This window comes from Tamandua tetradactyla, chromosome 2 (genome assembly GCF_023851605.1).
Source record: "Tamandua tetradactyla isolate mTamTet1 chromosome 2, mTamTet1.pri, whole genome shotgun sequence".
Lineage (NCBI taxonomy): Eukaryota > Metazoa > Chordata > Mammalia > Pilosa > Myrmecophagidae > Tamandua > Tamandua tetradactyla.
In genome coordinates, this window is record NC_135328.1 from 214259783 (window position 1) to 214284436 (window position 24654).

Genomic DNA, 24654 nt, shown 5'->3' on the forward strand with positions numbered 1-24654 from the left:
TGGGTACATAACAGTTTCAAACCAGCACAGTGAAATAATACAATATTTGTCCTTTTGTGTCTGGCTTATTTCAATCAACTTGAGATCTTCAACATTCATCCATGTTGTTGTATGTTTCAGAAATTCATTCCTTTTTACAGCTGAATAATATTCCATTTTATGTCTTTACCATATTTCATTTGTTCATTAATCTGTTGATGGAAGCTTGGATTACTTCCATCTTTTGACAACTGTGAATAATGTTGCTGTCAGAATCGGTGTGCAAGTATCTGTTTGAGTCCCTGCTTTCAGTTCATTGGAGTATATACCTAGGAGTGGGATTGCCAGGTCATATTGTAGTTCCATACTTTCTGAAAGAACTGTCAAACTGTTTTACACAGTTCTGCACCATTTTACGTTCCCACCAACAAAGAATAAGTGTTCGTGTTTCTTGATACCATCTCCAAAAATGTCATTTTCCTTTCTTTTTCTTTTTAGTATTAACCATTCTTGCATGTGTGAAATGGTACCTCATGGTTTTGATTTGCATTTCCTTAATGACTAATGATGCTAAGCATCTTTTCATATGCTATTGATCATTTGTATGTCTCCTTTGAAGAAATGTCTGTTCAAGTCTTTAGCCATTTTTAAGTAGGGTTGTTTCTTTTCGTGGTGGAGTTGTAGAATTTCTTTATATACTCTGGATCTTAAACCCTTATCAGATATGTGGTTTCCAAAGACTTTCTCCCATTCTGTAGGTTTTCTGTTTACTTTCATCATGAAGTCCTTTGATGCACAAAAGTTTTAAATTTTTATTAAGTCCCATTTATCTATTTTTCTTTTCTTATTTGTGCTTTAGATGTCTAAGAAACCATTGTCTAACACAGGGTCCTAACGGTGCTTCCCTATGTTTTCTTCTAAGAGTTTTATAGTTTTTGGTTCTTATATTTAGATCTTTTGTTCCATTTTGAGTTAAATTTTATATATGTTATGAGGTATGGATCCACCTTCGTTCTTTTGCATTGGATATCCCATTCTCCAAGCACCATTTGTTGAAGAAATTATTCTTTCTCCATTAAGTGGACTTGCTACTGTTGTCAAAAATCATTTGGCTGTAGATGTGTGGGGTTATTTCTGAACTCTGAGTTCATTTCCGTTGGTCAGTGTCTGTCCTTATGCCAGTACCACACTGTTTTGATCATATAGCTTTGCAGTATGTTTTAAAATTAGAAATTGCAAATTCTCCAGTGTTGTTCTTTTTCAGGATGAATTTTACTATTTGGGGCCCCTTACCCTTTCATATAAATTTGGTGATTGGCTTTTTCATTTCTGCAAAGACCTTTGAAATTTTGACTGATTGCATTGAATCTGTAAATTGCTTTAGGTAGAATTGATATATTAACAATATTTAGTCCTTGAATCCATAAACATGGAGTATACTTCCATTTCTTTAGGTCCTCTTTGATTTCTTTCAGCACTATTTTGTAGTTTTCTGATTACAGGTCCTTTGCATCCTTGGTTATATGTATTCCCATATATGTGATTCATTAAGCGGCTATTGTAAATGAAATTATTTTGTTGATTTCCTCTTCAAATTGTTCATTGCAGGTGCAGCAAAATGCTTCTGTTTTTTGCATACAGATCTTGTACCGCACCAGTGGGTTACTTTGCTGAATTTGTTTCTTAGCTCTGGTGTCTTTGTTGTGGATTTTTCAGTATTTTCTACATGTATATATATAGGATCATATCATCTACATATTGGGGAAGCTTTCCTTCTTTTCCAATTTGGATGTCTTTTCTTTCTTTTTCTTGCTTTGGCTAGAATTTCCTGTACAATGTGGGATAACAGTGGTGACAGTGGGCTGTCTTGTCTTGTCCCTGATCTTAGAGAGAAAGCTTTCAGTCTTCCACCTTTGAGTATGATGTTAGCTGTGGGTTTTTCATATATACCCTTTGTCGTGTTAAGGAGGTTTCCTTCTATTCCTAGTTTTCTAAATGTTTTTTATTAAGAATTTTGTCAAATGCCTTTTTTGTGTCAATTGAGATGGAGTTTTTTTCCTGTGTTCTATTAATGTGATGTACTATATTAATTGTTAGTCTTTTGTTGAACCATCTTTGCATACTTATGATAACTCTCACGTGATCATGGTGTATAATTCTTTTAATGTGATGTTGTATCCTGTTTGCTAGTATTTTGTTGAGGGTTTTTGCATCTATATTCATAAGGGATATTGCTCTGTAATTTATTGGGGGGGGTATCTTTAACTGGCTTTGGATTTTGGGTGACATTGACCTCATAGAATAAGTTTTGAAGTGTCCCATCTTTTTTTAGAAGATTTTGAGCAGGATTGGTGTTAATTCTTGGAATGTTTGGTAAAATTCACCAGAGAAGCCATCTGGTCCTGGAATTTTCTTTTTGGGGGAGATTTTTTATGACTCATTCAGTCTCTTTATTTGTTATTGGTCCTTTGAAATTTTCTGTCTCTTCCTAAGTTAGTGTGGGTAGTTTGTGTGTTCTAGGAATTTGTTCATTTCATCTAAGTTATCTAATTTGCTGGCATACAGTATTCATAGTATTTTCTTATGCTTTTGATTTCTGTGCTGTCTATACTAGTGTCCCCCCGCCCCACACTTTCATTTGTGATTTTAGTTATTTGCAGCCTTGTTCTCTGTTTCTTTGTCAGTCTAGCTAAGGTCTAGCCATTTCATTGATCTTTGAAAAAAAAACCTTTGTTTTTTTATTCTCTCTCTCTTTTTTTAATTCTCTATTTCATTTATTTCCGCTCTAATCTTTATTTCCTTCCTTGTGCTCACTTTGGGTTTAGTTTGCTCCTCTTTTCCTAGTTCCTATGGTAATGAAGTTATATTTCTGATTTGAGGTCTTTTTTTTTTCCACATGGGCTGATAATGGGAATCAAACTGGGTCTCCAGCATGATAGGCAAGAACTCTGCCACTGAGCCACCGTGACCTGCCCAAGAGATCTTTCTTTTTAAAGTAGTCATTTAGAGCTATAAATGTCCTTTTCAGCAGTGCCTTTGCTGTATCCCTCAAATTTTGATATATTGTGTTTTTGTTTTCACTTGCTTCAAGATATTTCCTAATTTCCCTTTAGATTTCTTCTTTGACCCATTGATTGTTTAAGAATACATTGTTTAATTTCCACATATTTGTGAATTTTCCAGTTCTCCCTCTTATTAATTTCTAACTTCATCCTGTTGTGGTCAGAGAAGGCACATGATATGATTTCAATATTTTTAAATTTATTGCAACTTTTTTTGTAACCTAACATATAGTCTGTCCTGGAGAATGATCCATGTGCACTTGAGAAGAATGTGTATTCTAGTGCTGTTGGGTGAAGTGTTCTATGTATGTCTCTTAGTACTAGTTGCGTATATTTGGTCTCTTGATGGTTTCCCATGGGTTTCTTAAGCTCTCTCTATTCACTTTTTCTCATGTTTTTATTTCCTTCCGTTCCTCAGCCTGAATCACTTCTGTGTTTTGCCTTGAGTTTTCTTTTCTATTCTTCTTGCAGTTGCAATCTGCTATTGAAACCCTCTAGGGAATTTTTCATTTTAGTGATTGTGACCTTCACTTCCGGTATTTCTATTTGATTCCTTTTTAAAATTTCTCTTTATTGAAATTTTCATATTGTTCACTCATTGTTTTCTTGGTGTCCTTTAGTTCTTTCTCTGTTTTTCTCTAACTCCTTCAGCCTATTTTTTAAAGTCTGTGTCTAGTATGTCCAGATCCTTGTGTTCTTCATTGGTGGTTTCTGGATTTTTATCTTATTCCTTTGGATGAGCCATTATTTCCTGTTTCTTTGTCTTATATCTTTTATTGCACACTGTACATTTTAATATATTTACCAGTTAACTATGGGATTTAGTCCCTGAGCTATCTATTCTTTAAGTTTATATACAGTTAGTGATATGACAGCAATTTCCTTCAAGTGTCAGGACTAACAAAAACATACCACTATAGCATTTAGCCTCCAATCAAGAATATCAGCCCAAGACAAGTGTGAAGTCATCTTGTCTTTTTTGAGCCCTAGTCTTGTCCTGGGCTTATCCTTGCTGGTGGCCTTAGGGATCCCAGGAATACAGCAATCCTATTGATCCTCTACTCCCTAATAAATAGACTCTCGCCTTCCCCCTTCTGGGGGCTCTATTATATGTCTTAAAACAAGTCATCCTTTGGTCCAAGCCATTTTGATTTAATTGTTTCTTATATATTTTTTTAGCTCTCCTGCTGCTTCTGTCTGCAGGGCTAGTCCTGGGAGAATGAGCTAGAGACTAGTGTCCCAGTTCAGTCTTGCAAGCTGCCTCCCAGTAGGTGCTACCAACATATGGGCACCCACGTATGCACATAGGGGTTACTCTGCTCACTCTAGAATAGGACCAGGGGCCCACAATAGACGCATGGGCTAACTCCACCTCACCCTAAAGAGGGGCCAGGGTCAGGGCCAACAAAGGTGCCACATGCTTCTCCAATCATCTTTTTCCCCCAGAAGATAAGTATTTTTTTTTTCTTTCTTATTTTTTTTAGGAGATGAGTATTTGTATTCTCATTTTACAGGTGAGGAATTGAGTCTCCGAAAGGCTGAGCAGCTTGGCCTTTCACAAGGCTCAGAAGGGGCAGAGATCGATGGCCTTTAGCCTTCCTTTAGTCCCCCGGGTCTTCTCTGGCATCATTCCCATTTTTACACTTCCTATTTTCCTTCCCTTTCTGTCTCTGGATTACTTTCCAATTCAAGGTAGACATCTATCCATGAGCTACATTTTACATTCTTCATCCTGGCTTTCAAAACACTCCACTTTGATGCTATTCCACTTTTGGGAGTATCTTCCACCCTTCCCAAGCCCAAGTGCAGCTAGCTGACTCCATTTACCCCCCATGACCCTGTCTAGCCCCTCTGTAGCAGTTTGTTTCCTAGCACTCACTGCCTGAGGAGTTCTCCCCAGACTTCCTCTCTGTTTTCTGACCCTTTCCATTCAGCTGTCACTAAGTGTCCCCAGCCCTCCTGGCTCTGTCAGGCCCTGTGCAATGTTACTCCCTCCATGAAGCTTCCCAGTCCTTGTGAACCTACAAGTAACCTCCTTTAAGGACAAGTGCTATTTCTCGGGCTCCCTGGTATGGCTGTTAACCATGTGCTGTTTTATGGCATCCTTAATACTGCTGACTTTATTTAATTTTTCTTGTGCTAGTGCTTTGCCCAATTAGATTGTAAGCTCCTTGAGTGCCAAACGTCTTTTTAAACACTTTTATGATATTTCTCGACACCTATCTAGTGCTTTGCACACAAAAGGGGTTCAGTAAGTATCTGAATGTTTCTATGAGATTATGTTCATACCAGGTTGATACCTAGCACTCTTAGTACAAGTGTCAAAGAGCTGAAGTTAATTTTCAGTGCTTACCATCTCACTGCCAGGACCTTCCTTTCCCTCCTATAAGCAGAATATCCTGATCTACCCCTGCTGCACAAGGCTCCCAACTCAGGCTGGCCCTTGACTAGTGGTGCCATGCACCTGGGCTAGCAGGGCCCATTCTCCTCCCTTTTCAAGGAGATCTCAAAGTAGTCCACCATACTGGTTGCGTATGTTGTCTCCAGAGTCAAATTGCCTGGGCTTGTATGCCAGCTCTGCCACTTCCTAGCTAGGTTCTGGGTAAGCTCCTTCACTATTCTGGGCCTCAGTTCCTCATCTGTGAAATGAGGGATAATAGTACTTCCCAGTCATTTACCAGCTGTTTCTTGCGGGCCTATTATGTGCCAGGCATTGTTGTAGGTGCTTCTCCAGCCATTTTTTAAGCTAGTTTTCTTGATTTGGCACTTGCCCAGTTACTGCAAAAAAAAAAAAAAGCGTTAACTGTTTTCTGGAGTTTTGAGTTAGGTGGGTCTGCCAGTTTTTTGGTTTTTTGTTTGTTTTGTTTGTTTGCATGGGCAGGCACCAGGAATCGAATGCAGGTGTCCAGCGCTGCCAGTTTTTGCTGGTTGTTCAAAGGTTCTGTGGGGGTACACTGTCTTGGAGCATCTTATGCTGCCATCTTGGTTGACCAATTGTCTGATTTACCTATGTCTTAGGAATGAAGAAGTCAATGGCCATGTGGGCTGTATTCAAACAGAACATAGATTTTGAGGGTAGGATGTAATAAATAGTACAGCTGATCTTTTTCCAAGCTTTTAGCATCTGCTTAACGTTTTGCTAAGTGCTTTACATACTCATCTGATTCATTCAGTCTTCTTAACAAACCTGTAAAGTTGATCTTAATTGTTAATCCATAAGGAAACTGCAGCCCCAATGGGTTTAGAACCTTGCCGAACATGGTAGATGACTCCCAGGGATGAGCCTGGCTCTGGCACCATGGAATCAGCAATGCCATCCTGACCAAAAGGGGGGAAGAACAAAAAGGTATCAGTGGCTGAGAGAATTCAAATAGAATCAAGAGGCTACTCTGGAGGTCACTCTCACGCAAGCTTCAGTTAGACATTGCTACCTGTCATAGCTTGCCAAACCCCAACCAAAACCATTTCTGCCAATCCTAAAGAACACCTAGGGCATTATATAAGATTCTACAAAGGTTCCATGCACTAGGGTAACCTTCCAGAAAGCCCATCCTCCAGATGGGCCCCTGGACCAGAGGAGTCCTGAAATGAAGAGGGGCCATCCTGTCCAGAACATCAGCTAGCCCCATCCCATATTATCAACAGCTCCTTCCAATATGAAAAAGTTAGAATGGGCATAGCCCAAATCCCCCTAAAGATTGGGAGAAAGATCAAAGGTGATGGCAGAGTTATAAGAGAAGGTAGGGTTTAACAAATGAGTATGATGGCTGAATCACTGATATTTCTTTTAACCTCTAGTATGTTAGAGCAGCTAGAAGTAAAAACCTAAAATGGTGGAATTTTTGTGTAACCTGTACCAAACTCTGAAATCTGTTCTACAACCAATTGTTGTGATGCACTTTGAAATTTATTACTTTTTGTATTTATGATATTTTTCACAAAAAAAGAAAAGTCAATTGTGATGATAAATGCACAGCTATATGATGATATTGTGAACCATTGATTGTGCGCTTTGGATGATTACATGGTATGTGAATATATAATATATATATATATCAATAAAAAATTAAAATTTTTTTGTTTGTTTAAAAGAAACTTGCCTGAGCTCACAAAGTGAATAAATAGCAGAACCAAGACTTAAACCTAGGTGGTCTGGCATTGGAATCCAGGAATTTAACCCTGATCTGAGTTACCTTTGCATCATCTACTGCAGCTAGCATTACCTGGTCCTAAGTTAACACTTAGTATAGACATAAAAGGCCATGGCCGGTTTTCTGGGAAAAAATATACTATGATTTATACATGATATTGATGGATCTTTCCATTTCATTATTGCTTACATAGCTTCTGCTCTTCTGCCATCTTTGTCCTACCAATATTAAAATGTTTCCATTACTCTTTGCGGCCCTGGGAAGGTACTTTGGTAACTTCCTAACCATATATATAAAATATCTACTTAACTTAGTATTAAATCCTTGAAGGCCAAGAAGTTCTGAGTTCATACATTTGATGGGGAGCCTTATATTAGTCATGTCTAGTTTGCCTCAATCAAGGGCCCGTGGTATTAAGAGTAAAGGAGATTATGAATGTTTCTCAGGCTTTTGTTTGAGTACTTAGCATTTTGCCTTACATGAGGGTTAGTGAATTGAACTGAATTTTATGGAAATTTTTTGCCATCTTTAGCGCATATTATCTTATCTATAATTAGAGTATAGAATGTTTCTCTCCAGGTGATAACAAGATAGAAAGATCTATGTTTTAGCCATCATTGCCACAATCCTTGTTTGCAGAAAGTAGACAGAGAGGGTACATAATGTACTCCAGCTACACAAAAAAATATCCTTAGGGCTTAGACCTAGTTTGTGCCGACTCAAACAAGGAACTCCACAGCATCTGGTGTACAGGTGTTCTGCCACATGTAGTTTATATCCTAGTGGTTCAGAGTGCCAACCTCAAATGAAAGCCCCTCAGTCGCCAGGTTCAAAAGGTAACTATTAGCTTTAGGATTATTGCTAAACCCGTGGTGGATTTTCTCTTATATTTAAAGAGCTGAATCCTATTAAGCTCAACAATAGTTTGCTTTTCTTGGCAGAGCCTGCACTTTCTCAGCACAATTTATATAACTGCAATCTCATTAGAATTTTCTGTGATTCATTGCTTAGACCTTATAGTTTCTGCCATCTATTGCAATTCAAAATATCCTGCCCCCTACTTGACCTGTTCCACATGCTGCTCCCTCTGCTTTCTGTCTGTTCATATTAAGTATATGCCATATACTAGCCCTTTTGCCCCTTTTCACCCAGTATAGAAATTCAAAATGGGAAATTTACCAGTTTTGTTCCTAAGAATTTTTAATTTTACATTATCTTTGCAGTCACTAAGTTTAGCCTTTCATGTTAAGGCATAATAGAGAGACATTATTTTAAATAGGCTTGGAAAATACAAGTTAGATTTTTTTTTTACCTTCCATAGAACCAGATTTGCCCATTTTGGCAAATTCCACTGTACGTTCGGGTAAGGGCTATAGTGGCAGCAGAATTAGTGCAGGAGCGGTGGAGGGGAGTAGTGTTGTCAAAAACAAACTAGAGGAAATAGGTACAAGTTAACAATGTAAAATATAAATGACCTCCTTACAGAGGTTCAAGAAAGAAAGGATCTTTCAAATAGCTTTGCAAAATAGCTGTTAGTGTATGTACTACTCAAACATGAGTTTTATTTAGAAAGGGAAGGAGGGTAATAGAGGAAACCAATGTGGACCCTGCATTATAATATATATATTCCATTGTGGAATCACACTGTTATACAAGAAATCCCTGGAGAGTCTCTCTACCTAGGCCTGGCAGAGAAATTGTCAGTTACTCAGCTGGTGGTGAAGCCCAGAAGACAAACTGAGGTGGAGGGCAGATGGAGGACAAACAGAGAATATACATATAACAGTCTCCTGATCATTCAGAGAGCCATAGTCAGCAGCTTCAGGACTCTAGTACCTCTTACTCACATGGACAACACTGAATTTCAGCATGGTACTCCATCTGCCCAGGATAATGGAATCCGTCCTTTGACTCCTAGTGCTGGTAAAGCTGCCAAGAGCAGAGCAGGAGAGAACGTTGGATGGGAGACTCTAAAAGAATGAAGAAAAGGGTTTCCAGAGAATTTTAAGTGATAGTGTTATATAGTATTTTTAATTATTTCCTATAAGTTTAAAAATGCAGGCGGGCCACAGTGGCTCAGCAAGCAGAGTTCTCGCCTGCCAAGACTGGGACCCAGGTTCAATTCCCAGTGCCTACCCGTACCAAAAAAAAAAAATATATATATATATATATATATATATATATATATATATATTTAATCTTAATGCATATATATATATATATATATATATATATGCATTAAGAAATACAGAGAATCAAGAGCTTTTAAAAAGTAAGTTGTTTTCCTGCAGCAAGTATGCAGCTATTGCTTGGTCCTATTAGAAAAACAGCTCCCATCTCTCCCATGTAGCCCAATGTCATATTCCAGCAGCTAGCACCATTGTAAGCGCTTTAGTCTGGGCAGAAAGTGAGGAGGGAGGCGCATGGGCAGACATCTGCTCTCAGATATCCCAGAATCATTCCGTCAGTGTGCCAGAGAACCAGCATTTCTACCTTTACCAAACAACATAACTCCAGATATTCTGAAGTTCTTTTCAGTCAAAGCCAAGATATACTTAGATGGATGAAGTGTCACGCATGAAGCACCGCACCTTAGGAGAAAGAATGTGTGGTGTTACAGAATGTCACCCCTTTCTTCTCTGTGCCTCATAGCAGTCTTCTTTCTTTTCCGCTTGGCAGGAGATCCAGGCTACCTGGTATGAGAAGCTGCACGAGTGGGAGGATGCTCTTGTAGCCTATGATAAGAAGATGGACACCAACAAGGATGACCCCGAGCTGATGCTAGGACGCATGCGCTGCCTTGAGGCCTTGGGGGAATGGTGAGTTTCTGGTGATGAGGATCTGTCTGAACTATTAGAGATTTATTCTCTTTGATCTTTGAATCTGAAAGGCCTTCCCTTAAACAGAAATCTTACTAAACAGAACTTTTGTTTCCCTTAAGATTTTCCAAGGAATCATTTATCACTTTGGTTCTCAGCTTCAAAATAAAATAGCAAGACTTTTTTTTTTTAATATAACTTTGTAATGCTGGAGGATTTATAATGCTAGCAAGAGCTGGGTGTGCTCCTAGAATCTACACTGCTTCATCCATCTGCTTTGCTTCTCTTTACCTGGCAAAGATCTCATATTCTTTCTCCAGAACGTTGATTTTTTTTGTTAGCTTTTGTTAATGTCTTAGGAAACAGAAACAAATACCTGCTTCTTCAGCTCTTTAGCCTTTATTGATATTAAATGCTTACTCTGTGCCCAGCCTATGCCAGTCTCTAGAGATTAAAAAAACAAATACGGAAAACATGTCTGCCCTGAAGGCCTCCACTGTGTAGTTGATGGGCAGCTAGTTCCATGAGAGACTGCCCTGGAAGCCCAGGGAGGGACACGTAACCCAGCCAGGACCAGGGTGATCTTGTATTGCTTCCTGGAAGATGACAAGGAAGGGGAAAGGTGAAGTGTTTTCCAGGTAAAAGCAACAGTAATGTTCAAATGAGAACATTTAATTAGGTTTTGGTTTAGAGAGTTGTTGGGGGGTGATGAAGCAAAAGTGGTCCCCATTCTGTTTTCCAGTGTCAAGTGCAGTTTGTTTTTTTTTTTGAATAGTTGAAACAAAATACCATACCACAGTCCTTGCCTCCACACTTGCAGGCTATCTCGTCTTTCTTTTGAAGTGATACTGAAAGTCCCCTAATTCATTTATTCAACCAGTGGCTTTCAAGCAGGAATTCACTGTCAGTGTCTGTACCAGGCTCTTGAACACAGCAGTAAACAAGGCAGGCACAGCCTCTGCCTTCCCAAAGTTTGCAGGACAGATAACCAGGCAGTTGTAAAGTACCATGTGAGAACAGTTATACAAGGGAAGCACAGGTGACTATGGGAAATAGAAAAGGCCCTGATCCTGGCTTAGAAGGTTATAGAAGCCTTCCAAAAGGAAGTGATATCCATCTTAGACCTGTACATAGAGGGGAAGCCAGCACAGTCTGTTCAAGGTTTTGAAAGTTCAATATGGCCAGAAGGTCAGGTATCATTTGGAAAGAGGTAAAAGGTGAAGTGGCAGAGGTAGGCAGTAGTCAGATCATAAAGGGCTTACAGACCATGTTAGGAGTTTGGTCTTTAACCTAAGGGCAACCAGGAGGCCACTGAAATATTTGGAGGGCCAGGGTGATTGGATTTCTATTATTTGAAAAAAAAACAAAACAAACTCTTTAGGAGGAAATAGAGAGTGAAGAGAGGACAGAGGAGATGGCAAGAACAGCACAGAGGCCATTCAGGGGGAGTGATGATGGTGGCAAAAAAGGAGGGTTATGGCAGTGGGGATGGAGAGACGTGTCTAGACCCAGAGATGTTTAAGAAGTAGAATTGACAGGATTTGAAGACTGATTAGATGTGAAAGTGAAGGGAATTACAGTTTGAGCTTCTAGAATATAGGCTGGAACACCCAAATCTTCTCAGAGTCCAACTCAGTCCAAAGCTTAAGGTTCCCCTAAACCTGGCCACCTGAAAACCTTGAAAGCAGAATTCTGTGGGACTGTGCCCTGGCATTTGGATCTGCATATGGAACCTCTGTCCCCAAAGGCTATTTTTTTTTTAATCTATATCCTGGTATTCCCTTTTTTTTTTTATTTTTACAGCATTGCTTTTTGAAAAGGTAATATACACTTGGTATAAAATTCAACATTTACAAAACAGTGGCAGAACTATTAAAAACAGGTCTCCATGGATGGTTCAGTGTTAGAATGCTTGCCTGCCATGTGGGAGACCCATGTTCGATTCCTGGCCAATGCACCATTCTCCCCCCCCCCCAAAAAAAGGGAAAACAAGTCCCCTTGTCTCTCAGCCCCCCATACTTCCAGGCACCATTACCAGGTTCTTGTGTGTGCTTCCAGGGATAACCCTGTGTATGTGCAGGCATATGCATTAAGGCTAGTTAAGGCACTTTGCTTTTGGATGGAGCTAGGACAACCTGGATATATCAAAAGTCTTTAGATGTGAATTTTCCAATACTCTTTTGTTACAGGTGAGGGAACTGTGGCTCTTAGAAGTCGAGATAGCTGTCTGAGGTCTCCCAAGACCAGTCTAATCTGCATCTTCTAACTTTACCATCCTCAATCCAGTATCACTGACCTCTTAGGTTCTTTCCAGTTTTATGATTACCTATAAAGTATAACTGGCTAGTGATGCTGACAAGGGATTTATGAATGCAAGAGAAGAGGTTTTAAAAAGAGATGAAAAAAAGCAGGATCCTTTTTCTAATCCTATGCAGATTTCTGATATGGTTTATTCATTCATTTCTATTTATAATGCAATTTCTAAATTTCTTTTGCTATGAGCATGGAACCTGAACATGCCTTAGGCAAGCATTCCCTAGAGGTGGCATTTAGAATGACCATGCTCATCTGCCTCCAGGAAGCTAACTTGTAAGAGCTGGGCTCCATCCCCATGACAAACACAGCTGCTCCTCAGCCAAGGTGAACACAAGGAAATCCCCTCCCCACACTTTTCCTGACTCAACCTTCTGGTCTTCGAGAACAGATTCCTCAGGAATGAGATCATAGGCAGCCAACCACTTGAGGTGTTCCAGATGGAAAAACACTTCCAAAACTTCTTGCTGCTACAGTAGGTGGAGAAAGTCCTCCCTAGTGTGCAGTGAGAGTTATCGGAAAATTTTTCCTAGTTTTTGCCCCACAAGCATTTTCATATTTTTTGTTTTGCCCCCCCCCCCCCCTTTTGTTGTTGTTGTTGGCAACTCTCATAGCCCATCTGGAAGGCAGGGCCTGTGTCACTGTTAGGGGTTGTCTTGCAAGAAGGCCGCTCCTGCGTTGTTTCCTGCACTGCCTCTTGAGATAACAGTTCATGGTATTAAGTCACTGAACTTTCTCCCTGCATCTTGGAGAAAAGCTGAATCCCCAGGCTCTCGACTTTTGCTCCTGGCAAGCATATTACCTGTGGCCACCAGCTTTAAAAATTTGAATTCTGGGGCTGGAAGGACCACCTCAGAGGTCATGTAGCCTTTTCCCCTTCATCTAGGCAGGGCCCCTGAAGGCAACAAAAGATATGCTGTCTAAGTTTGAATGTCAGGAAACCAAAACTGAGGTTCATTCTACTTCTCTAAATGGCTTTCAGCAAGTGCTTAAGGCGTTATGGCTTCCCAGTCACTGTTTCTCTTGCTGTTCTTTGTGGTTCCTTCATTTGTCTGTCTCTTGACTCTGTATTGAGCCAGAGTGCTCGGGCCCCACCTCTCTTGATCAGTTGCCAGACGGACATGAAGTTGATGTCCACCATGCCATGATGCTGGTTCTAGGGATGGCCACAGGCAGTCTGTCAGTGAGCTCAGTCTAGATCCCTTTAGCACTGAGTAGTTTCAGCATCTTTATTTTCCTGTCTCTGTTACCTTATAGTGCATTGCAGCTCATGTGGCACAAGGCTTCTGAGTTGAGCCACTTGGAACTTGTGCCTTTTCTCTTGAATCCATTCCAATGCCAAGTTAAAACATCCTGTAACATTTCTTTCGAAAAGCAAGAAAGATTAAGGACTCTCCTTACTAATTTTTGAAACTCACGTGAAAGCAGAGGTCAAATTTGCACAGTAGTAGGCTTTTATTTCCTTTCATTCAGAAGTGGAGCATGGGAGGGCAACAGTTTTAACAGTCAGCAGGAAGTCTATCCTTTGGCGGACTTCTGCTCTCTCTGTATTAGAGTCTGTTAAACACCATTCATATCTTATTGTCTCATTGTCCGTACCCATATTCTTGGTAATTGTGCAAAATTCTGGTACGTGTGATCATGGTAGGCCCTTCCTTCTTTGCAGATTGGTTTCATTTGGGTTTCATTTCAGACTGAAATCATTTGTATAATACTTTTAAGAGCCAGTTCTCCTTTTAGCTTTGAGCCCAAATGAATATCCAGATGTGTCTCTTCAGATTGCTTTCTTTCTAAGCCTGCCAAAGGAAAAGAGCCTAGAGTTCATTGGCACAGAAGAGAAGTTATTTAATATTTATGAATGGGGCCAGATGTTCAGGACATTTCTCATCACATAGATTTAGACACAGTTTCTATCTTTGATAAATTAACTCTCATACAAATTATAAGCACTAGGCCATAGAAGCTACAAACGGCCCTTTCACTTTTGCTATGAAATGACCCAGTAGAATGTGCTTTTTTTATTTTAAGACTTCCAGTTCTAGACAGGGCCCTCTCATGCCAAATTATCTATAGCCATCATCTAACCCAAGGGGATGAAGGGGAAGACTGGCAAGTTATGGAGGTGATTTCAGTTAACCTGGCTGCTTAATTCTTTTCCTTCAGGGGGCAGCTCCACCAGCAGTGCTGTGAAAAGTGGACCCTGGTTAATGATGAGACCCAAGCCAAGATGGCGCGGATGGCAGCTGCTGCTGCGTGGGGTTTGGGTAAGGCTTCCATCACAGGAAGTTCAGATGCGGAGAGAGTAAGGCTGAGGGCACACAACCAAAGAAGAAAGGACTGTAGCTGCAGGTAGAGATGTCAGCTCTACAGAAATGTAAAAACAGTCTATATCCACCTGCTTCTCCAGCCACCATCTGACCTTTCCACCTGATGAATTAGACTAATTTGTTAGATTTGGGTGAAAAGGAGTCTGCATGAGAAGGCCAAGCAAAACAATGAGCAAGCAGTGAAATTGAGATTTAATGCAGCTTGTTTTTGTTTGGCTTAAATAAGTTACTGGTTTATTTTTCTGCGTTGTAAATGAGAGGCAGGTAGTCTCAGATGGGTCTTGTGGCTCTATTGTCATTGGCCCTTTTCCGTATTTTTATTTTGCCATCCATACCATGGAGCCTCCATTTGCAGATCCACTTCATGATCCATAGGGTGGCTGGAGCTCCACCCACTATTTCAAGGAGGAGGAAAGGGAGAAGGCAGCTGTCTTTCATTTCTTAACTTTTATTATAGAGCTTTTGAACATATGAAAAAGTGAAGAGAATAGTATAATGAACTCCTACATCCTCAACCATTATAAATGTACAACAACTTTGTTTTCTGTATTCACCAACCTATTGCCCCAACCCTTCCCCACCTCACTCCCACTCCCACTGTATTTTAAAGCAGAGATTTTGTTTTAATCCCCACAGGCATATGTGAATTGCTGACATCAGGCCCCAGCTAATGAAGATTTGCAATGTCTGTTCCAGAGATATTCTTATAAAAGCAAAAAGGGTACCTAGGCTGTCCCAGGTGAAAAGCTTCACCTATGGAGCCCAGAGGGGGATTACATAACCTTCCACCTCCTTTCTGGCCCACTTGAGTCACGGAGCTTATATCCTCTCCTTTCATGAGCTCTGGGTTTGATCCAAAACATTTTTCAAAACAGATTGCTTCCTGAGGAGTCATTTTTGCTATCTGCTTTTGCCCAGAGGCTTAGAGAATAGATGAGCTGATGTTCCAGAGCAAAAGGCAGGAAAATGCCTTATAAATTTGACAGCCCTGCAGTTTGTAGCTAATGAAGCTGATATTTTTTCTGCAGATGATCTTGTTAATCCTGGCATTTGATACATGCTTACCCCACCAGGGAAAATGATTATTTCTTCCTGGATGTAGCCATTTCCCCAGTCTAACATGACACAGAGACCACTGTGCTGTGACCCAGCCCATATTTCTGTTATAACAGTGCTTCTTAAGATGTTTTTCTCCTCCTTCCTGAAGCAAAGGAATTGCCAGAGTGAAACAGGCAAGCTATTTGTCTAACGCTGTCCCCTGACTATATAATGGCCATTTTTAGTTGTTTAGAGGAATATTTAATTTCCCAATGTACCGTCGAATTTTGAGATGTTTCACTAGTAGGGGAAAAGCTATTTCATCTCACCTAGAGAAACCTGAGAGGGTTCTCTAGATTGGTGAGATGCTACATTAAACCTACTTGATGGCCAGGCTTTGCACCCACGCTGTTTCTGCCATCTTTTGTGATGCTTCCAGGTGCAGCTATGGAGTCTTGTGTTTGGAAGAGAAATGTGGCTTTGTTAAATTGGCTTAATGAACCCCCACAGTATATAGAGGGTCTCTGCAGAATTTTGATGACTTCAGACTAATTTTTCTTAAATGGAAGTAACACTGACAGGGCCTATTTTAGATGCTGTCTCTAGCCCAGCAGCTGCCTACCCTAATTTGTTTCTGCCTGTGTGTGCTTATAGGTCAGTGGGACAGCATGGAAGAGTACACCTGTATGATCCCTCGAGACACCCACGATGGGGCATTTTATAGAGCCGTGCTGGCACTACATCAGGACCTCTTCTCATTAGCACAACAGGTAAAAATTGACATGTACCCAGATCCCTCTATCAAAGGAAGGGTACTTAGGCATGTCCCATTGGCTCCTAAGAACATGGTACCTGGGTAGATATTCTTCTTCAACTCTGGTAGTTATTTGGCTTCATAAGCTCATTAAAATGGCTTTGGCATATAATACTCAGTAAGAAAACTGCCAGCACTTCAACTGGGTCTGGTTTCTGTTCTGAGAGGGACAAATGTGTTCTGCAAGTTTCCATTTAGATTGCTTTTGGAATTAGCTTCTTGGGTCATCATGGCATCTTTTCAGGCCTTAACATTCCTTGTAGTAGAGAAAAACTGTCAGTTTCACCAAAGGAGGGTTCAGAGACCAGTCCTCATTCTGTAGCAAAAATAAATCCAGTGTTCTTTTGACTATGGAGGGATGTCATACATTGATTACTTTCCAGGAAAGCTAGTGCCTTATTTTGCTAGCTTACAGAATAAATTAATGAAGTAATCACCTCTACCCTATCAGGCACCAGACTGTCTTGGATGAGTTGTGCATGAGTAAATGATCAGAGCACTTAAGGGATGGGGACTCAGTAATTAACTGAAACATTCAAGAAAGGTAAAGCTCTGGCCAAGGGGTTTTTAATTGATGACTTAGTCACATGTTGATACGTGGGGCTCTTAATTTACATGAATAGACCCAAGGCCTGGCCATTTGTTCCAGGGACACAAATATACCCATCAACATAGAGCAGATCGGGTGTCACGCAGCCTAAGTCAGAGGCTTTCTCTCAAGAAGACAGAGGATGCGTAGAAGCCACAACCAGCTGGAACGCTGTGAGGGTTTTTGCAGGATCTCTTTTCACAGACATGCCCAGCAAGGAAAAGTCAAAAGCAGGTGGATTCCCGAGTTATCCTCTCCAGGTGCAAGAACACAGTGATTTTATTTCTAAGCACGTATTACCCCTCCCTTCATGCCCAGGATTTGGGATGTCTTCTTGGGTAGATTTTAAACTTTTGTATGTGAAGTACACATTTCCGTCTTTGATGAGTAATTGAATAATACTCTTCCTTCGCCTTGTACCCTTGAGAAAAAGGTTCTTCCCTTCTTGGTGAATTTTTCTCTTTATCACTGGAATTTAAGTGAGACAAATAACTTCTGCAGCTAGTTGGGAAGTGCTAAAATAACATTTCCTTGAGCTCCCGAATCCAGAGCTCAGTTTTCCAGGGGCACTTGGTTTCTCTTCTAGTGCATCGACAAAGCCAGAGACCTGCTGGATGCTGAGTTAACTGCTATGGCAGGAGAGAGCTACAGTCGGGCATATGGGGTAAGTGTCAAATATTCTGCACATTATCCTTTTAGAGGTTTATTTCAGTTATTTTTACAGAGTGGGCTACTGAGGACTCACAAACTGCTGGAAGCATACCTGTTTTTCTCTGGTCAGCAAATAATCTGGCACCAAAAGGAATGATTTTAAATTAATCCTGTCTTTTGGATTCTTCATGCAGTGATTAAGTTGGAATGCGATTTGCTTCCATTAGGCCATGGTTTCTTGCCACATGCTCTCTGAGCTGGAGGAGGTTATCCAGTACAAACTTGTCCCAGAGCGCCGGGAGATCATCCGCCAGATTTGGTGGGAGAGACTACAGGTGAGCCTCCTTGAGTGGCCTCTGCCCTGCCCCAACCTCTCCACCTTCTTCTCCCTTCCCTCCCTCTCCTGCTCCTACTCAGCATACTCTTCCTGCCTCCCCAGGCTCAGTTTGCAGTCAAAGCAAAACACTAAAAAGCTTTTCACCTCAGCCTTAGCGGTGATAAAATGATGGGTTTCCCAGCCTCCTCTTACCCTTCTCTGGGAATGAAAGAACATGTGTTTTCCTAAGTGACACTTAGAAAACAGCCAGTTGGGAATCCTAACCTCAAAATCAGTGCCTCTCACCTTTAGCTAGCTGTACACCAGAATCACCTAGAGAGTTTTTAAAATCCTGATGCTCAGGCCATTCTCAAGACCAATTAAATAGAAATTTCTGGGGACAGACCCAGGGAGGGTTAGTGTCTTTTCATTCCCAGAGAACAGTTAAGAGGAGGCTGGGAAATTGGCCATTTTATCACTGCTAAAGGCTGAGGTGAAAAGCCTTTTAGTGTTTGGCTTTGAATGTAAACCAAGCATCTGTAGGGGCAGGAAGAGTATGTTGGGTGAGCCCAGGCTGAGAAGCACTGCTCTAAATACACTTACTGGCCAGCTACGTCCAGCTCTTTCAATGGAGTTGCCTCATGTTCTTGTTTATCACCTCCTGCCCTTCACCACTCCTCAGGTCACAGTCATCCTGTTATCTCCCTTGAGACTTTTTCCATTGAGGTTTTCCCTTGTAGAGAAACCTTTCCAGGTCTCCCTTCAGTATTTTCCTTGCAACATTCTGATCATTTTAGCATGAGAAGCTGTCAGTTCCAAATTCTGGAGTCAGTGGTCTTACGTGTTCTTGGAAAGGACAGGTCTCCCATTCCTTAAATAGGTAAAAGAGGGAAGGAAGTTCATCAGCAAAAGAGAGAAAGCCTTTGCCACTCCTATCCCTGCTTGTCATAGTCAACCCCGCAATTCTAATCCTTTTCTTCATAGCCCCATCCACACCTAATTCCAAATTCTCCCTCCAGACCAGTTATAGTTGGTGCTTTCAGGGCTTTTTAGTAGGCTGTGACAAAACCATTTGACTCCAAGCTGCATTCCTGTCTAGGACGCTCAAAGGGCACATTCCACTGGAAAGAAAGGAGCCGTGGGCAAAGAAACATCTATGAGGGCAGTCATTTATGGCTCTGAAATGAGCACATACAGTTCTTCTACCTGTTTTATTAGTGATTATGAAATGCCCAGTGAATGCTTTGATGGAAAATTGTCTGCTGGGCACCAGAAAGCAATTCCACGAAGAAAGCATTTCCCCACTTGACTTGAACACACCCCATTTTTTTTAGGTGCCTGTAATGGGGTGAAGAGTTTCTAAATTAGAGATCTGGTGAATCTTCTGATATTATAAAAAGTGGGATTTTATCCAGATACTGGCTTGGAAGAAGGATTAATTCAGTGAGCCTTGGGGAGAGGAGACACATGTCTGACTTTACTCTGTCTAGGACACTGTCATCTCCGTAAACTTTCATGGCTTTCCTATCTTAAGACTGCAATATACTTTTTGGCTTGAAGGGAGCCAAATTATTTCTACATCTGGGAAAAACTTGCAGTTGGTGAAAGTTATCCAAAAACAGTCACTCAGTGTACTTTTTTATGTTTTTCTAACTTTCCAAATCTTTGATGTCACACTTCATGGGATGTAACATATGGTCCAAGATTGAAAAGAAGCTTTACTTTGTGGTGGAAATTTGGCTGTAGAGAATGGCTTGCTGTGAAAACACTCATTCAATGGCCTACACAGGAAGACTGCCATTTTGTGGTCAGGTCATTTAAATTAAAACCCTTAACCTTTGTCTCCTGTGGGGCAGTGCAAGATTTCAGCCTTCGTTAAACTGAGTCTCTTCTTATCTTGGGTTCTCTCTTTAGGCTTAGAGTGCACCACATTATGTTTCAGAGCCTTGACGTTTTGGTGCTAGACTTTTAGTTATCTCTGTGGAAAACAGCTCATTTGGTTTCATGGAATTGGCTGATGAAATGATAGATTTCATAAACTCATCTCACCTAGTGATGTATCTCCGACCACATGGCCTGAGTCTGACTTCTTATTAGCATGGGTAGAAAAGGAGAGGTTAATTAAACTCTGTATAAAATTAGCTTAGCCCCTTTGACAACAATTCACTCTTATTTTTTTTTTTTTATTAAAAAGCATTTATGTGTGAGTTAATGAGCGTCTTCCCCTTTATGCAATTTTTTTTTTTTTTTTTAACATAGACAGGCACCGAAATCTAACCCAGGTCCTCTGGCATGGCAGGCATGCGTTCTTGCCTGCTGAGCCACTGTGGCCCGCCCCGCTTATGCAGTTTTTGACATGAGACAAATAAAAATGAAAAGGAAAGAATCTAAGCAAGACCAACATTGGGGGCATCCCAAAAATTTTAGTGCAGGTTTAGGCTTTAATGATTTCAGAAGTATAAATATTATCAACTTACAAACAGCATCATTTGATAGTTGAATTATTTAAATTTCTTTTACCCTTAGTTTTTTGAATTTTGAATGATACATTTTGAGTTTAATTTCTTTGTCAGTGAAAGCCATTTTTACGGAGAGCATGAAAAACAAAAAATTAAAGTTAAAAACATGTTATTCACAATCCACAAAAGAAATTTAAATATGTTAATTTATTTCCTGTTCCCAATAGCCCTGTGTAGTTGGTAGTGAGTTTACCCCATTTTACAGATGAGTTACAAAGAGATAAAATAATTTGCCCAGAGGAAACAGATAGTAAGTGGCAGAGTCAAGATTCAAGCTCCAGAGTCCATGCCAGACTGCCTTTCTAAATTTTGAGAAATGCCTAAGTGCTACTTCATTCAGGGTACCCTCCACTGAGGAGAAAGTTGGAAATTGTATAAATGACTCTCTTTTGTATTCCAGGGTGGATATCACTGTTGTTTGGGGGGTTGGTATGGTGGAGAACAAATGCTAATCCTGGTTTATGACTGTTCCAGGGCTGCCAGCGTATTGTGGAGGACTGGCAGAAAATCCTTATGGTGAGGTCCCTTGTGGTCAGCCCTCATGAGGACATGAGAACCTGGCTCAAGTATGCAAGCCTATGTGGCAAGAGTGGCAGACTGGCAAGTAAACCCACCCCTCAAGCAATGGAGGGCTGATGGGAGGATGGGAGTTGTTTATGGTCCAGACCTGTTTAAAACCTGACCTTTCTTGCTTTTAAGGCTCTTGCTCATAAAACGTTAGTGTTGCTCCTGGGAGTTGATCCATCTCGGCAACTTGACCATCCTCTGCCAACAGTTCACCCTCAGGTGACCTATGCATACATGAAAAACATGTGGAAGAGCGCCCGCAAGGTCTGTGAGTCCATCCCAGGCATAAGCATATTCTTTGGAGTGCTCACCTAAACTGTTTTTCACTGTCTCCTTACCAGCCAGAAAGGAAGCAATGTCTAAACCACCTACCTGCAATTACAGTGTCATAGAGTTTGTTGCTATTATTTCGTTATTTGGCCTGATTTCAAAGTGAATCATATTTGAGGAGATGTGCATATACCATTGATCAAACAAGTGGGTACAATCACAGTTATATTTATTATAAGCATCCAGAATATATTGGTGTAAGAATTTGAGAATCCGAGAGTTTTGCCACGCAAAGGAGGACTCCAAGAGACGTTCTCTCATGCAACATGCAAGGGGTTTATTTTCCACACATGTGTAGGGCTCCCTGAACACGCAGGAACAGAGAGCCCCGAACTTAAGTTTGCAAAAGCTTTTTAAAGGGTAAGATGAGGGGGGTGGGGGTTGAGCATGGGTCACAGGTGCTGTTTTGCAAAAAAGCAGATAAGAACAGTTTTACAATAAGCATTTCTTAACAGTTTTACAACAAGTAACCTTGGCGCCAGGATTGTTTATCTTCAGCCTGATGGGGCCCATAATTCTTTTCTTTATAATTCTTAACTCACACCAAATGCATAGCCGTGAATATAAAATGACACAAATGCTTTTGCTGGATATTTCAGAAGCTAAAATATATGTAAATAGCTAAATTAAGCAGGAAAAATTAGCTACTGTTAAGCTTTGTAAAATTCCCTTTTACATTGGGACATAGAGAAGGCACGGTTTCTTCTCCCTAAGAGTAGCTGGGATGTTCAGTACCAAAATACCATCTTTGTGAAAACACAAACTAGAACTTTCCAGTTTGGTTTCTTCAGACTTTTAGTCTCCTTTCCTATCAACAAATTGGAATTCAAAAGCAATACCCAGAGTATAATAATGCTGAAACCAGTAGGGAAAGTCCATTGAAGCCAATGCAGAATCCTCTTACTTTACTTACAGACATGCCTTTGGAAAATAGATGTGGCTCCTGGTTTTTTATTTGTTTGTTTGATTTTAAACAATCTCTCTGAATAATGATGGCTTAATAAAGGAGACCCTGGAGGCAAAACCATGCTTTGACTTCCCCATCACCTTTTAATAAAGGAGAAGGGAGTCACATCTATCCTTCTCTCCCTGTTGTGGTCCCTACAGTGGTATCTGACACAAGAAAGAAATGCAGCTAACTACTGGAGCTGTGGTTTTGGGAAAATCTGATAAAATATCAGTTGTGTCTGTGCTAAAAACATGCTTCTAAACCGTGGACTAGATTTAGAAATTGACTTATTTTGTTGACTCAGAGTGACCATGAATGCCACCCAGAGTGGACCAACAGTCTGCTCCCAGATACTTGGTTTTTGGCTTGAATTTACTTTAGTACTAAAGATCCAACTTTGCTTTCCCAAATGTGCACATTTCATTGTGGTGTGTGAGTGTGTGTTGCTTTGTTTCAGTCTCTGTGAGCCTCTGAGGCCAGAGCAGTTCTAATTCAAAGCCTGATCTTCCTCCAGGCAAATGAGAAAAACAAAAGGTGCTGGATCTGAATATAGTCTGGTTTCCGTCCTATATATAGCCTCCAAGTCTTTGGATGTCTTGCTGAAGGCAGGCAGAAGGAGCCTTTTGGGTAATATCTCAACCCAGAAGTGGCTTCTTTCAACATATGACCCTAGCCCAACTCTACCCCATGAAGTATGGGTTTTTCTTAGAAACCCAAATTCTGGTAGGATATTCTAAAACCATACAGATTAAAAATTAAGAAGCCTATTTAAATTTTGATGCTTGGACATCAAACCAGAGATACCACATCTTTGCTCAGAAACTACCTAAAGAATACTGACTACTTAATAATGATTGTGCTCCTGAACAAGTCATTTTATTTTTCTGAGCTTCAGTTTCCTCCACTATAAATAAAAATCATAATCTCTGCCCTGCCTAGAACAAATTAAAGTTTTGGGAAAAAAACAGACCCTCTTCTACAGAAAGAGAGCAGGCAAAATAGGTGTATGTGCAGTATTTTCTTAAGCAAGGCAGTTTACGTAATCTAGAGACAGGCTGGTCCTTCAGTGAAATGTCACTAAGCCAAGAACATTGCTCTTACCTACACACTGCCCAGGCATCAAAGACCTAGGAGTCTGATTTCTGGCTAAAACTCTAGGGCCTTTGAGAAGCCCCTTCCTCCAAATGACTAGACCTTTATCTATAAGAGGGAAGTAATGATTTCTTCTCCCTCTTTACTTCCTAAAGATGGATGAGAGAAGGTGTTTTTAATAAAACATTTATAATTCCTTAAAAATAGCTTGCATCCATGCTATAAATTAGAAAGGTATTAGATTCTCCCATGCTGGATAAACTTAATATTGGGCTTCACAGAAAATCACGTTCTTAAGCCTAATCCATTCCTGTGGGTGTGAGCCCATGACAAGTAGGACCCTTTGATGAGGTTACTTCAGTTATGGTCTTAAACCTATTACTGGAGTCCTGTATAAGCAGAATGAAATTCAAAGAGAAAGAGCCAGAGATGGAGCAGCTAGAGCTGAATATCAGTGGCACCTGGAAGAGAAGTGAGAGAGCAGAAGATGCCACCATGTGCTTTGCCATGTGACAGACTAAGGACCAAAGTATTTACACCTGCCAGCAGCCAATCCCAGAACACCACAGTCTTAGGGGAGAAAACATCACCTTGACAGTGCTTTGATTTAGACATTTTTCCTAACCACAGAACCATCAGCAAATAAATTCCTATTTTTAACCAATATATATATTTAAACTGTGTATATATATATATCCACACACATATACAAATAAGTTGCCAGGCCTTTGTTAAAATTCACGGAAAAGAGAGTTTAAACTTGGGGTCCTGTCAGTGACACTTAGCTTATTGGCTGTGAAAAACACTGGGATTAGCATTCCTAATTTAATTCCTAACTACTTAATGTAAACACTGATCACACTGAGTTTTTAGTGATCACACCTTTTTTAGTGATTGATCTTTTTAGAACAGCCTCCCAGTTCATACATATAAATATATATATATTTTATGCTTTAAAAGTTTTTAGAGGAAAACTGAAAGTACATCTATCTACTTCCCAGGTGTGAGATGCTAATGTAGTTTATTTTTCAAAACCAGTAGTGAGAAATGAAACTTTGTGAAGGCAGATGTCTCAGGAAGATAGGTGTCTTGTTAACTGCTGAAACATCTATGTATCTGCCCTTTCCTCATGTGTGGA

At 40.4% G+C, this 24654-nt stretch overlaps 1 protein-coding gene across 1 annotated transcript in view; it reads left to right on the plus strand.

The window, feature by feature from the left end:
- Positions 1 to 24654, plus strand: part of MTOR (mechanistic target of rapamycin kinase) — a 170717-nt gene that overhangs the window by 111142 nt on the left and 34921 nt on the right. Inside the window, exons 30-36 of the mRNA XM_077151319.1 lie at positions 9872 to 10011; positions 14488 to 14588; positions 16344 to 16459; positions 17679 to 17756; positions 17971 to 18078; positions 21053 to 21178; positions 21278 to 21409. Coding sequence (XP_077007434.1) covers positions 9872 to 10011; positions 14488 to 14588; positions 16344 to 16459; positions 17679 to 17756; positions 17971 to 18078; positions 21053 to 21178; positions 21278 to 21409 — 801 coding nt within the window. The remainder of the gene's footprint in view (positions 1 to 9871; positions 10012 to 14487; positions 14589 to 16343; positions 16460 to 17678; positions 17757 to 17970; positions 18079 to 21052; positions 21179 to 21277; positions 21410 to 24654) is intronic.